The sequence below is a fragment of the Astatotilapia calliptera genome, chromosome 4 (assembly GCF_964374335.1).
Source record: "Astatotilapia calliptera chromosome 4, fAstCal68.1, whole genome shotgun sequence".
NCBI classification, from domain to species: Eukaryota; Metazoa; Chordata; class Actinopteri; order Cichliformes; family Cichlidae; genus Astatotilapia; species Astatotilapia calliptera.
Genome location: NC_137425.1, coordinates 15,654,073 through 15,668,870, shown reverse-complemented (window position 1 = coordinate 15,668,870; position 14,798 = coordinate 15,654,073). Strand labels below are relative to the sequence as shown.

General features: G+C 38.3%; 2 protein-coding genes across 4 annotated transcripts in view; one reads left to right on the top strand and one right to left on the bottom strand.

The window, feature by feature from the left end:
• The window catches only part of ccp110 (centriolar coiled-coil protein 110), a 664,638-nt gene that overhangs the window by 316,698 nt on the left and 333,142 nt on the right, over window positions 1–14,798 (top strand). The window lies entirely within an intron of this gene.
• LOC113010072 (nuclear GTPase SLIP-GC-like) overlaps window positions 5,306–14,798 on the bottom strand; it is a 30,423-nt gene continuing 20,930 nt past the window's right edge. The window contains exons 7-20 of one of the 3 annotated variants that reach the window (XM_080300259.1): window positions 14,552–14,765; window positions 14,237–14,455; window positions 12,407–12,607; window positions 12,157–12,329; window positions 11,462–11,516; window positions 11,286–11,373; window positions 11,076–11,197; window positions 9,257–9,411; window positions 9,021–9,138; window positions 8,782–8,890; window positions 7,341–7,471; window positions 7,135–7,216; window positions 6,978–7,047; window positions 5,306–6,484 (exon numbers count right to left, since the gene is read on the bottom strand). In XM_080300259.1, the coding sequence (XP_080156385.1) occupies window positions 6,475–6,484; window positions 6,978–7,047; window positions 7,135–7,216; window positions 7,341–7,471; window positions 8,782–8,890; window positions 9,021–9,138; window positions 9,257–9,411; window positions 11,076–11,197; window positions 11,286–11,373; window positions 11,462–11,516; window positions 12,157–12,329; window positions 12,407–12,607; window positions 14,237–14,455; window positions 14,552–14,765 (1,747 nt within the window). In that variant the 3' untranslated portion in view covers window positions 5,306–6,474. Of the gene's footprint in view, window positions 6,485–6,977; window positions 7,048–7,134; window positions 7,217–7,340; window positions 7,472–8,770; window positions 8,891–9,020; window positions 9,139–9,256; window positions 9,412–11,075; window positions 11,198–11,285; window positions 11,374–11,461; window positions 11,517–12,156; window positions 12,330–12,406; window positions 12,608–14,236; window positions 14,456–14,551; window positions 14,766–14,798 lie in introns of those variants that run through there. The other 2 variants (XM_080300260.1, XR_013908511.1) reach the window with 2 other exon arrangements.

Genomic DNA, 14,798 nt, shown 5'->3' with positions numbered 1-14,798 from the left:
GTAAGATGCCCGAATCACATCATCTGGCTCCTTTTGAGGTGAAGGAGCAGCGACTCTATACTCTGAGCCCCTGGGAGAGGCCAGTCACCCTTCGGAGGAAGTTTATTTCCGTCTCTGGTATCCACAATCTCGGTCATAAGCCACAGCTTGTGACCATAGGTGAGGGTAGGGACATGGATCGACCGTTTGAGAGCAATTGAGAACTTCGCTTTTACACTTAGGAATAAAATTATTAAATAAAGTTGTCATTGTGATTGTTATGTACACATTGCAATTCTGCTCATTAATTAGTTGGATCTGTGTAATGAGGGTCAAAAGCATCAATTCAGTGCTAAGGTTGAATTGAATTATTGAGACTGACATAAAGAGCTGTAGAGGGATTTGCAAACATGCAAAAATTCTGGGCCAAGCGAGTCTGAAGAGAATGTCCGGACTTAGATAATAATAATAATAATAATAATAATAATAATAATAATAATAAATTTTATTTATGAGCGCCTTTCAAGTCACCCAAGGACACTTTACAATAGGATAAAACACTTAGTAAAACAATGGCAGAATAAGAACAATAAAATAAAAGCACAAGATAAAATGAACAAACAGTGGATTCACAGTGAATATGCAGATTTGAACAAATGAGTTTTGAGTTGGGATTTAAACTGGGGAAGAGAACCAATATTTCTTATTTCAGGGGGCAGAGAATTCCACAGCCTTGGAGCAGAGCAGCTGAAAGCTCTGCTTCCCATGGTGGTGAGGCGGAAGGAAGGTACAGTAAGCTGGACAGAAGAAGAAGAACGAAGTGAACGGGCAGAACAAATGGTGGTTAACAGGTCAGAAAGGTAAGAAGAAGCGAGGTTATGAATGGCCTTGAAGGTGAGCAGCAAAAGTTTGAAAATTATCCGGAATTTCACAGGGAGCCAGTGAAGTTCCTGAAGAACAGGGGTGATGTGCTGGTAGGAGGGGGTTCTGGTGATAATGCGAGCAGCAGAGTTCTGAACCAGTTGAAGCTTATGGAGGGATTTTTGGGGGAGAGCATGCAGAAAAGAATTGCAGTAGTCAATACGGGAGGTAACAAGACTATGTACAAGAATGGACGTAGACTGGGTGGAAAGAGAAGGAAGCAATCTGTTAATGTTACGTAGATGGAAGTAGGCAGAACGGGTGAGGTTATTGATGTGTGATTTATAGGAAAGTGAACTGTCTAGGATGACACCAAGGCTCTTAACCTGGGGAGAAGGGAAAACTGTGGAGTTATCGATGGTGAGTGAGAAATGATTTGCCTTCAAAAGGTTGGATTTGGTGCCAATAAGGAGGATCTCAGTTTTATCCTCATTGAGCTTTAGAAAATTAGAGGTAAACCAGGATTTTAACTCGGATAGACATTCTGTAAGGGACGAAGGTGGGAGGGAGGAATCAGGTTTGCAAGAGAGATATAACTGGGTGTCATCAGCAAAACAGTGAAACTGAAGATCAAATTTGCGGAAGATGGTACCAAGAGGGAGGATGTATATTATAAAGAGAAGAGGGCCTAAGACTGAGCCTTGGGGTACACCAGAGGTGGCGGGGAATAGACGAGAGCGGAATGATCTTAGTTGAATAAACTGGGAACGGTCGAGGAGATATGATTGAAACCAGGCGAGGGGTGTGTCAGAGATGCCGAGAGAAAAAAGTCTGCTTAGAAGGACAGAGTGAGAAATGGTGTCAAAGGCTGAGCTCAGATCTAAAAGGACGAGAATGGTGAGAAGACCAGAGTCAGCTCCGATTAAAAGATCGTTAGTGACTTTAAGTAGAGCAGTTTCGGTACTGTGACATGAGCGAAAACCAGATTGAAATCTCTCGTAGATGTTATTATTAACCAGGTGTAAATGAAGTTGAGCTGCAACCACTTTTTCGAGTATCTTAGAAATGAAGGGCAGATTGGAAATCGGACGGAGGTTGTTAAAGTTGTTAGGATCTAAAGAAGGTTTTTTCAGTATAGGAGTGACTAGAGCAGTCTTCAATAAGGAGGGAACGATACCGGTGGTGAGAGAAGAGTGGATGATAGCAGAAATGAGTGGGAGTAAAGAAGAGAGGCAGGATTTCACAAGCCCCGTGGGCATGGGGTCAAGATGACATGTGGCAGGCTTTGATTTACATATTAACTCGGAAATATCAGATAAATCAGGAAGATGAAAAGTGGAAAACGGCTCAAAAAGGAGAAGAGGTTCTGAAGAGGGCGTAGACACAACATTTGATCTGAGTTGCTGGTGGATGTTATTGATTTTTGTAGTCCAGAACAGCATCAAGGAGTTGCATGTTTCAGAGGAATAGAAGTGCGGTGGTAAAGCGTTTGGGGGTTGAATTAGTTTGTTGAAAACTGAAAACAGAGTCCATGCATTACCCTCATAAGAACTGATAATACCAGAGTAGAAGCTTTGTTTGGCCTTGTTAATGGAGTCTTTATACTGAAGTACGTGGTATTTATAGATTTCTGAATCAACAGTTAAACCAGATTTCTTATATTTACGCTCTAGCTGCCGAGCTTTGGCCTTCAGAGCTCGGAGGTCAGAGGTAAACCAGGGAGCAGAGCGAGCGAAGGAAACAGAGTGGGTTTTTACAGGAGCCAGAGAATCAAGGACAGTGCGTAGACAATTATTATAATATAACAACAAATCATCAGGAGTAGAATAGAAGTCCGGAATCTGAACATTGTCCAAACTGGTAGTGAGAATGTCCATATCAATGTTCTTGATGTTGCGGAATGAGATGAGACGGGTTGGCTTGGTAGAAGAGCAGCAGAGAGCTGCCTATTAATAAGAATCAATAGGCAGCGAATTGCCAACTAATATTAATACAGCAAGGCTAGAGAGCGAGGTGTTTTTCTTTCTCTATTTTGTTTCTAGGAAAAGGAGCAGATGCAGACAAGGTCAGATGTGGATACAGTGGGGGAGAAGATCCACTCGGGAGACAGCAGAACCGGACACGTTGTTTCCCAGAAGAAGTAGTCATAATAACACTTGTTTTTGTTGTGGTATAAAATTGTAATACCTGCTTACAGGCTCATCATTTTTGTGAAGCAGACCTCTGGTTCACATTGAGGTCTAGCATGCTGAAACTTCAAGTGCTGAAATGAATTTAATCTTTTAAAAGACCGTTTCTCTTTCTTTAAGGAAGCAGAGGAGAAAGACTAACTCCAATACACTCAGCTCTCTCTTCACCAAGATGGATTGGTACAGCTTCTGCATCACTGCAGCCGCAGCACCAATCCGTCTGTCAGTCTCCCGCTCCCCTCTCCTATCACTCGCAAACAAGATACTTAAATTCCTCCACCTGGGCCAAGAACTTGTCCCTGATCTGGAGTGGGCACTCCACCCTTTTCCAGCTGAGGACCATGGCCTCAGATTTGGAGGTGCTGCTTCTTATTCCCACCACTTCACAGTCAGCTGCAAACTGTTCCAGTGTGAGCTGGAGGCCATCACTTGATGAAGCCAACAGAACCACATCATCTGCGAAAAGCAGAGATGAGGTGCTGAGACCATCCAAGTGAAAGTCTTCCATCACTTGGCTACGACTAGAAATTCTGTCCATAAAAATTCCGAACAGAATCGGTGACAAAGGGCAGCCCTCGTGGAGTCCCTCATCCACCGGAAACAAGTCTGACTTATTCCTGGCTATGTGGACCAAGCTCTTGCAACAGTTCTACAGTATAAAGATTGAATGGCCCGTAGCAATGGGCCAGACACCCCATACTCCCGAAGCACCTCCCACAGGACACTCTGAGGGACATAGTCGAATGCCTTCTCCAGGTCCACAAAACACATGTAGACTGGTTGGGCAAACTCCCATGGATCCTCCTCAAATATCATTAGTTGGGTAATTCTGTTAATTTATGTTGATTTGAAGAAATGTTAAAAATAGGTTTCCAGCAACATTGTGTGATGAAATTGTGCAAAGAGTATCTCAGTTATCATAGTTTTTGAAGGAAAGATTTAAAAATTATTTGAAATGACAGTTGTTGTGTCATCTTTGGAGTTGCTTTACACAACAAGTAAACTGGAGTTTATTTTGTTGATGATGTAGTCATCATCTGCCTTAGACTGGCCTCTCGCCCAATGGTAGCTGCTATAGGTTTCTGAAACCCTTGATAAAGATAAGCGTCAGAGGATGGACATAGTTATCATTAACTGATTAGGCCTGTGGTAAAAAGGCTGCTTCCCTGATAGACGACAGAAGAACTCGTGATGAAGTGAAAAGCCTACTTACTCTAAAGTGAGAGGCCATTCCTGTCTGAAAGGTTTACAAGATAAATCTTAAGGGTCAAGAGATGATTAGTTTTTCTTAACTGGCTTGGCACATTTCTCCAAATATTTTTAGCTCCCTCAACTGTTCATCAATGCAGTAAAACATGTTTAGAAACACAATAAGACTCCAACTTAAATAAGCAATGTTTTCATGTCAAATAATAAGTAAATGTCACAAAAACAAGAGGCAAATCTGTGACTATGTAAAACATCATAAATAAAATATAATAAGGACAAAAATAAAATACTGATATACAGAAAATGTCTTTAGTTTTAGATTGTAGAGTAATTTTTGTGTAGTGTTTAAAACTACAGTAGTGTGAAAACGTATTTGTCCCCTACCTGATTTTCTTTTTTTTTTCTTGTATGTTTGTCACATTTTAATGTTTCAAATCCTCAAATGGGGGATTTAGGAAGGAACGCTGGTTTGAATGGGGAGTCGAGGAGGGCATTTACGTGAAAAGGCAAAGATCATCTCTGAATCGAGGAGGGGGAATAAGGGTACATCTTTCGCCATCTTACAATGCTGTGATTGTAGACATTCCCAAAGTCTGTGATTGGTACTCAAGGCAACTAATCAATGGTCATGACAATTTGCATATTAATGATCAAGAAACTGACCTAGCAGTCCATTGTTTATTCAGTGGGCTAGTTTCAGTCCTTGTGCAATGTGCTGTTTATAAGGTTGGAGAAACCTGCAGTCAGCTGAGACTGAAGAAGTCACTTGGATAAGGATGTTTCTCCCTCTGACGCTACGTCCAGATGAACAGAATCAACCTTTTGGGACCTTCATTTAGAAACTCCATTTTGTCTTTACTAGTATTATTTTTGTTTGACTTTTAAATTTGTTTGCTGTTCTGAAACACTGAAGTATGACAAACACAAAAATAGGAAATCAGGAAAGGAGTAAACACTTTTTCACACCACTGTATGTTTGTCACGCAATGCAATCAATTTTTTGGTGATTTTAGGGTAAAAAGATCTGGGTTAAAAACAAATTTCCTATCTAATGATTACAATAAATATTTGCTTGCACGTAAGATTTATTGAACAGTATACAATATCAAATGCATGCATTCTTTTAGAATCAGTACAGATGAAGCAAGAAAGCTAAATGATATACTAGCTGCATCACAGTGTGCTGGATTAATTAACATTTAAATGCTCTATGCAACAATCTCAGTTTGGTTCATCTTTTTCTTCAACAACTGCATGGTCACTTAAAATTATGAGATGTAAATATCTTTGTATCACCAGTGTAATAAAGGAAGCACCTTAGTACCTTTTTGTAATGACATTACTAAGGTTACAGGAAACATGACAGTAAATGCTAAACGTGAATGAACTGTTACAGGAAGAAATAAAGTATGGTGGGTGGAAGAAACACGAGAGAATTACTGAAGACAAAAATCAAAACAGGAATTTAACAATATGCATAGAAGTAATTAAAATTTTAAACATTTAACGTAACAAAAAATAACAAAGAAACAACCTGAACCTAAACTCAAACTGTAATATATTCACCAATAATTCCAAACCCAGAAAAAGCTAAATGGCAGGGAGATGACAGAAGTAGCTGATGATTTCCTGCAGCTTTACTTAGAGCCATTTCTCACTATTTGTCATGTACACATATTGTATAACTGCAACAAACAAGTATTTGTCATTAGAACTGTGATGTAAAATTGGTACCTTTTCAGTGCTGGATGAGGCTCAATGTTTAACTGATAAGCACTTACATTAAAATAAATGTTCCCGTCCCAATGAACCAACAGTATACACATCAACTTAAAACATTAAATTATGATATTTAAAACAAGCAAAAAAATCAAAATGCTTTTGGAAACTGTAATCTCAGACTCTTACAATTAAAATCATAAATCTCAGGTTTAAATGGAGAATGCATTACATGTCTTCACGCTCTGCTATAAGTGATTAAAAACTACAACAAATTTTTAAAAAGAAAGAAATCAAAACATGATTTAGACACTCGTGATTAACACCTTAATATTAGCAGTTTTAATTGATATCTATAATATTCAAGATGCTTTTTGTATAAAATTCATTAAAAGGTCAAAAGTACACATCAACACAACATTAAAAGAGAGCAAAACAAATATTACTGTGATAATATGTAAAGACCTCGTGTCTCTAATCAGTGTTTCCTCAGGGATGTCCTGTGGGTTATCAGGCCTCAGCTGTTTCTGTGGAGCAAATGAAAAATGGGTGCCGGATGGATCAGTTAAATTTAAATAAAAACCAGTGCTGTCACCGTTAATCTCGTTAATGTGAACCGATCCATGTTAACATGTCAAAACTGGCAAATCCCCGTTAACGAGTTAACGAAGATTAGTCCCTGTGAGGGGTTACTCGGCATTAGCGTGTTCACGCAGACGCTTTAACGCCGTCATCACGACTAACACGATTAATAATTAACTCATCTGGAGAACACTGACTCAAAATCCTCTGAATGTTTCTGTCAACGCATTTCAGGCAGTTTGTCCGAAGTTTGTCTTTCTGCACTACAGATGGGTTGAGTGCATTAAAAATGTTTATCGTGTTAACTTTGATGACGTGTATTAACATGATTAATGCTAACAGCACTAAAAACATTGTTCAAAATAATCAGAAAAATAGTTCATGATCACAGCCTTTTAAACAATTTGTGACATTTTAAGATTTACTCAGTGTGGTTACTTTTTTTCATCTTGATTGCCATTAAGTTCATCACAGTGTTTCTTCACCATCTCAAGATGTTCCAAAACATCTAAAAACAAAGTATTTGTTTTTATTAAATATTTATTGTTAGTGTTTGTATTGAGAGGATTCCTAATACTTTATATATTCTGTTTACCTGGCAGTGAGCAGGCCTCAGTCTTGAGTGAGTGTTCAATGGAATCCTCCATGGTTTCCTCCAGTGTCCTCAGGACAGTTTCCTAATTTATCATCAAAACATTTGTTACTTTTTAAATAGGCAACTATTGAATCCAAGAATAACTGGACAAGAGATAAATTATTGGTTTGATATGTTTCAAGACTGCTTGAAAAAAAAAAAACAACCTTCAAATCGTTCAACTGCTCCAACATGGCATTTTTTGCCTCTTCAAACATGTACTTCTTTGACTCCACATGTCTCTCAATAGTGTCCCTCATCCTGTTCAGGGTGCCTTTTTTTTCAAATGCTGCTGCTTCTACAAGGAGACAATCATTTTCATGCACAGTTGAATACAAATACCTTACCGAATTTTTTGAACCACTGTAGATGAACGGGTCTGTTTTCATACATAAGGCGCACCGGATTACAAGGCGCATTAAGCGAAACAAAACAGTAAGATAAGCCAAACTTTACTCAACTCATTCTTCTTGGTTCCTCCACTTCCGTATGTGAAATGTGAAAATGAAAATTACCTGAAGCGCCTCAATGCTATGCTTTATATTAACCAAAATGTCATATAACTGTATAGTGTAGTATTAAGTGGACACGACCCTGATAATAAAGGCATTAGACTACGTGTCCTTTAGTGGTAGAATGTTGGAGACTCTCGCTCACAGTTGTCTGTAGAAGTAGATAACAGGGAATCATCTCTCAGTGGAAATGTACTAGAATACTGTGGTTTAGACTAGAGTGAGACAGCTTGTAATAAAACTGTTAAGCGCACACTGCCATTTGGAGATTCACTGCAGTGTCATGTAGGACGCATCTCCCTTCTGGAAGTAATAAAAGTGTAAAATGGTCTACTAAACAGTGTGTTGTCTTCCATTAGATGTGGATGTGTTGGTTTATTTCATTGGATATTTTTGAGTTTATATTAGTTTAGCTGCTGCTGTAATATATTCGGTCTCATGGCAATTTATTTGTTACTACAGACTGCTGGCAACACTGAGCATCTGTTGGCGATAAAATGGCCGGCGGTGACAATCCAGCAAAGTGGAAGTGTCTTGTCCTCCTTCCTGTATCCTGACCGATACACCATCTTGTTAGCTGCTAAACCTAAAAGAACTAGCCCTCACCTAACACTTCTCAACATTCAGTAACCTTACAAAAGTCACTGCTGTTTAGTTTTCTCTTTTCATTTATGTCTGAAGTGATAGCAGAGCTGTACGTTTTAATTTTTTGAGAAATCTCTCAGTCAGAACATGGTATATCATATTTAGGTGGAAACTAGTGAGCTAACGTCCTGCTAGCTTCTAACCCAGTTAAATTTAATAAATTTTGTTTTCATGGATGTCTGGATGTTAAACGGATTACGACTGGGATTATTCTGACTATGGTAGTCGTAATGTTCCGACAATCCATCAAGGGGTGCGGCTTCCTTGCTTACCAAAGTCGTACTAAAACATTTTTTGACAGATTTTTGAATGCCGTGTACCACATGAAATGGTTGGAGGTCAGTAAGCACAACCAGAATTCATACATAAGGCGCACCGGATTTTCGAGAAACTAAAGGATTTTAAGTGTGCCTTATAATGCAAAAAATAAGGTAATTCACCTCTTTCTTACCTTCGTAGCATCCTTTCATGTTATTCTTGATTGTCTCTGTCAGACTGTTGTAGATCAATTTTTTTTGTGTGAGGATGGTTTTGTTGAGCTTTGTCTTCATTTTGTTTTCCTTAGAAACATGAAATACAGATTAACATTATTTAAAACAGCATTAAGGTAAAATAACACAAGTTCAGTGTTTGAATGACTTTCTAATAATAGCTAAGCTAACAGGTTCATGGATAGGGAAGTTCTTTTACCTCGGTCTGGAGAAATGTCAGTTGCAGTTCGACATTTTTGTACTTTTCAATCAGTGAATCAGTGCTGAGTGAAAACGTATCAATGGCCCCATTGAAATTTCCACATCTTAGGTCGTTTCTGAATGGGGCAAAGATGTGGTTTATAATAGCAGTATTAGCAAGTTTATGATATAGTGCAATTTGGATACATGTATTGTTGTACATATTGATGCTGTTCAGAATTAGATTATTCTCACGGGAAGGTCTTTCTGAATTTTTCATCAATGCTTTCAGTCAAACAAGATGCTAATATCATGTTGAGGTCTTTTCGCTTCCCTTTTTTTGGTTTCTGGATGCCATCATTCCTAACTGCAAACTTTAGCGTCATGTGAAAAGCTCCGCCACTCGTTTTCTGAAACAAAACAGAATTTTTTAAATTTTTTTTTAAACACATGGTCACAAAGTATCCTTAGGTCTTGTTCCAGTTGTAATTAAAACACATACACTGGGGTATAAGAAGGACTTCAGTTTTCTTTCACACAAATTTTGGGATTTTTCAACTCCGTCCCGTAGGTGTTGTTCAAAAGCTTTTGTAATGTCTTCAATTGCCGATTCACAAGGTCCCGAATCGATTCAATCCACAATTCGATTCAATTCGATTTGATTCAATTTGAATCGGGAAATTTTGCCTCAGACATAATTCAGATCATGCATCAGTACATTTCTATATTTTTATATCTATAAAAAGAAATGTGACACTTGTGAGACATAATCAAAGGTGTGAGCGTCACAGCAGATGCCTTTGTGTCAAAGTAGTTGAGGATAAAACACAGAAAAACATGAAGGTGATTTTCCTGGCCCTGGATCTTATAAAAATATTCTGCAGTAGATCAAAAACGAAACAAAACCATTAATAACCATATGAACATTACGTGATGCTGCTGACATAAAGCAGAGATTTATTAGAGACACAGCTGAGCATTTTGCAATTTTGCATAATTTTAACAAGTTTAAATTTGTTCAGCATTCAACAGCAGAAATGAGGCTTTCTTTTCAGAAGTTAGGAAAAAACAGCAGCCGACAGCGCTGTAAACAACGGTAGATTTGTGCATAACAAGCAAGCGAATAATGCAGAAAAAAGATTTTTAGACGGGAAACTGATCTTGAAGTACAGAGAGAGAGAGAGAGAGAGCTGTGCATGTAGTGTGATTTTATCGAGGTGGCAGCAAAACAATAAGAGGGAATTCATGACGATGTTTATATGAAGCGTAGTTTGCTGCTTCTTTTGCTGCTGGTTCGGTCAATATTGTTTGGAGAGAGATAAAAGCTGCAGCTTCAGAATCAGGACAAAAAGGGCGTAAACACAAAGCGCGGACCCGCCGACGGATCAGAATCAGCGAGCTGTCGGCTTTCAGCCCCGACTGTGTCCGGGCCGTCGGGTGAGAAAGGCGACATCTCACTGATTCTGATCCGTCGGAGGCTCCGCGCTTTGTGTTTACGTCTTTGTGTAGAATCCGTGTTCCTGCTCTCATTTACTGTCTTAGCTGTTTGGTGGTTGTTGAAATTTTGTGAGGTTTAACCTGAGATTCTGGCATTTCGGGCAAAATAAATTTATATTAAAAAATCGATTCAGGATTTTAATGAATCGATATCACGTTATCCAAGCGAGAATCAATTTTAATCGATAAATCGATAATCAAAACCCACCCCTACTCAGAGCCCCATCCAAACTACCATCTTCACTACCCCAACAATCTAGACTCTCGGGGTCCTGTCCTAACTCCCATCATTTCATCTGTGGTCTCATTGGTTCACTGGAGTCTCATTGGTAAATAACTATTTAATCAAATTCTGTATCTCAATAAATAATATTCAGTTCTTCCAAATAATCTCTCCCCTTTCAATCACTAATAATAAATTACCACATATAGATTTATGATGTCCAGTATCCCACATTTTCAGTGAAGGTCAGCATGCCTTACAATATGTTAGTAAACTTTAGTGAACATTTTATGAACATTTTTATTTTATGACCTTTAAGAAGATTATGAATGAGGCTTTATTACCTGATCTTACCACTTCTCTGCTTCTGGCTCCTTGAATCAAAGACAGAATCCCATGAGCTCCAGACACATAGTTTGAGGTCTCTGAATGAGCGTCATTTAGATTTTTCAAAATTTCCTTGAGTTTCAGTATTTCTGTTATAAATTGAAAAAGAAATATAAATCTGAACAATACATTTTCTGTTACACAAAAAATACCATCACTGGTAGTGACTTCACCTACCATTGACATCTGGATTTACATTCTCCCCTTTGAGGAACTCTTTGGTGCTCACTGTGAAGACTTGGAAACTATCCTCACTGAAGTGATTCTGAGAACATTTTTGTTAGTCAGTTTTTATTTTTGGACCGTTTAAGAAAATAATTGTTTTAGATTTTGCTGTCAGATTGTAAATTTACCGTAATCGTTTTCCGCCTTTTGAATTCATTCATCACTGCTTTCTTGACTTTGTTTCTTTTAGAAAGGAAATAAAAATTGGATGTAAAAGTAATTTATTGTTAGTATTGTAATGGAAAATTTCAATTATTCTTATTTAAGGTTCAAGCATTTGTGTGCATACTTAGTTGTGGCACTGTAATGAAAACTTCCACTGAGCAGTCTAAAACTAGATGAACTTATTTCAGCCTCAGTAGTTGAAAAAATAACTCCTTTTGCAGGTGGTCATAATGCCAAGAGCATGAAACAGGATACGCATTGTTCAGTTAGGTTTCAGAGCGAGCTGCGTCATGTGCTGTATGATCACTTTCGGACTTCCTCACTTTTTTGGGGAATAAATAAAGGTGTGAGAGCTGCACTTCTGTTTCAGAGACTGCATGACGGCGCCTGACTGCGTGTGCTCTCTCTCATGCGCATGATAATAACGAATGTTCATTACAGCCGAATGTGTCTGTGGACTTTGTTAATTAAATTTCTACAACAGCATTTATCTATTTAGAAACTTATTAAAACACATATACATAGAGTTTTTTTAAATGTATAACTTTTAATAATGACTTTTAAACAACAAAGCAACAAAAAAGTGAAGTGTATGGTCACCATGTGTATCTGTGCCAAACTTTCTTTGTAATTTGATTTTTTTGTATATTTGACTTACATATCATCTGGTTTTTCATTATCTGACTTGGTGCAGATAAAATGAATTTGCTGACACTCGCCACCATTTCCCAGCAGGCTGCTGGCACCTTCCAGGATGTCCCAGGCTTCGCTTTCTGATGCTGCTCGAGTCATTTCAGTCACAATCCACACTGTAGAACAACTGGCAATAAACTGAAAAGGAAATGAATGCATGTAAATTATAAATAACTAATGCTTTGAAGAAACATGACATGACTTCTGTGAATTACCTCTTTCCACATTTGATCTCTGCTTCTGTTAGAGTCACCGTTTCCAGGAAGGTCCATGAGTGTGACATGATCAAGAAAATCATTGTCTGGCACTTTGACAGTCACACACTTCACAAGTGGCCAGTACCACCTCTTTACTTCTTCTGTCTCATTTGACTCACTTCTTGTATATCTCACAAATTCTTCAGACAACCCTTCAGCCTGCAAAAAACAACAACAACAAGATAAATATAAGCCAATTGAATGTGTGTGCCCATAACAAAGGTTTTAATGATTGCATGAAAAAGAAGATGGGAAATTAAAATAAGACATCCTATCTCAAAAATCTGAAATGAAAACCAGGAAAATAAATCCAAAGTAATTAGATTTTTTTATTTAAAAAAGAAAGAAAGAAAGAAAGAAAGAAAATAAACCTTTTTTATATTTTACTGTGGATCACAGTAAGTGGCCTGGTTCTTAAATAGTGATTTCTTCTACTGCATGTAAACATTTGAAGCACTTTATAAAACTTGCCTCATTACCCCAAGCACTTTTTTCTGGGTATGTTATTTCTAGCTAACACTTACAAACATTCATTCTCTGATGGATGCATTGAAGATCAGCTTTACAAATGTGAAACTCTTCAACACCTCCACAAAGAAAACTGCAAGCTCCATAGTAACAGGATAATCAGACAGCAACAGGATAGTAAACCATAAAATTTTAACCACCACAATTTCACTTGTTTTTTTGTTTCTTGTTTGATGGATGTCAAACATTCTGGAAATGAAGCACATCGACATATCGCCGACATATATCTGCTCAGCAATAAACTGCAGCAACATCTGATTCACCAATGCTTTGTCTCTGTCTGCACTCTCCATTAGGGTGGCATTACATAGCGTGGACATCTTCTGTTAAATCCAGAATTGAATTCAAAATCCTGCTCCTCACATACAAGGTCTTAAATAATCAGGCCACATCTTATCTTAATGACCTTGTAGTACCATATCACCCTATTAGAGCGCTCCGCTCTCGCTCTGCAGGCCTACTTGTTGTTCCTAGAGTATTTAAAAGTAGAATGGGAGGGAGAGCCTTCAGTTTTCAGGCCCCTCTTCTGTGGAACCAGCTTCCAGTTTGGATTCAGGAGACAGACACTATCTCTACTTTTAAGATTAGGCTTAAAACTTTCCTTTTTGCTAAAGCATATAGTTAGGGCTGGACCAGGTGACCCTGAATCCTCCCTTAGTTATGCTGCAATAAACGTAGGCTGCCGGGGGATTCCCATGATGCATTGAGTTTTTCCTTTCCAGTCACCTTTCTCACTCACTATGTATTAATAGACCTCTCTGCATTGAATCATATCTGTTATTAACCTCTGTCTCTCTTCCACAGCATGTCTTTATCCTGTCTTCCTTCTCTCACCCCAACCGGTCGCAGCAGATTGCCGCCCCTCCCTGAGCCTGGTTCTGCCGGAGGTTTCTTCCTGTTAAAAGGGAGTTTTTCCTTCCCACTGTCGCCAAAGTGCTTGCTCATAGGGGATCATATGATTGTTGGGTTTTTCTCTGTATCTATGAAACGCCTTGAGGCGACTTTTGTTGTGATTTGGCGCTATATAAATAAAATTGAATTGAATTGAATTGAAAATCTTCCTGCTGCAAAGGTGCAGCATCAGGGTAGCTTAATGCTGCTTGGGTAACTATTGACTGCTCACTATGTGATGTTCATAAGCCACACACTGCTATGTATCTCACCCAAACTGTGGTCTAATATATGCTTTAAACTGCAAGTATTCCTTTGTTCTAGAAGAAGAACCAGATTTTATTTTGGTCTGTATTACTGCACACTTACTGAGTCACTTTTCAAAATTTTTATCTTGGACATTTGAAACTCTGGAATATCTCTGAAATATTTGTTGTCCATGAGGCTGTGAGTTGATTTTTCTTTCCACTCTTCTCCATACAGTGCTGACAACTTTCCATCAGGGTCAAGACAATCATCATTACCACCATCATCATCATCATCTTCTTCAAGAGCCAGTTTTAGGGACTGCACCTCATTTTTCCAATCCTACAAAAGATTATATCTTAATTTTAGTAAAGCAGTTTTTGTATCTACATTGTAACACATTACTTCAAAAATCACCATATTCATATTTCATTCTACCTTTTTTGTAATGAACTCGATGTGTGCCTCATACTTTGATCCATTGGTAGCCTCCACCTTTATCATTACTGAGGTACATGCACTGACACTTCCAGAAGGCAACAGGCCCTCCTTATTTATGATGGCATTGATTAAAGAACTCTTTCCAGCCCCGGTTCTACTAAAGACACCAACCAGGTGTCTCCTTTCTGTCTCCAAATCTTTGATTTTATCCCTGTTGAATGAGTTTAAATATGGATTAACTGAC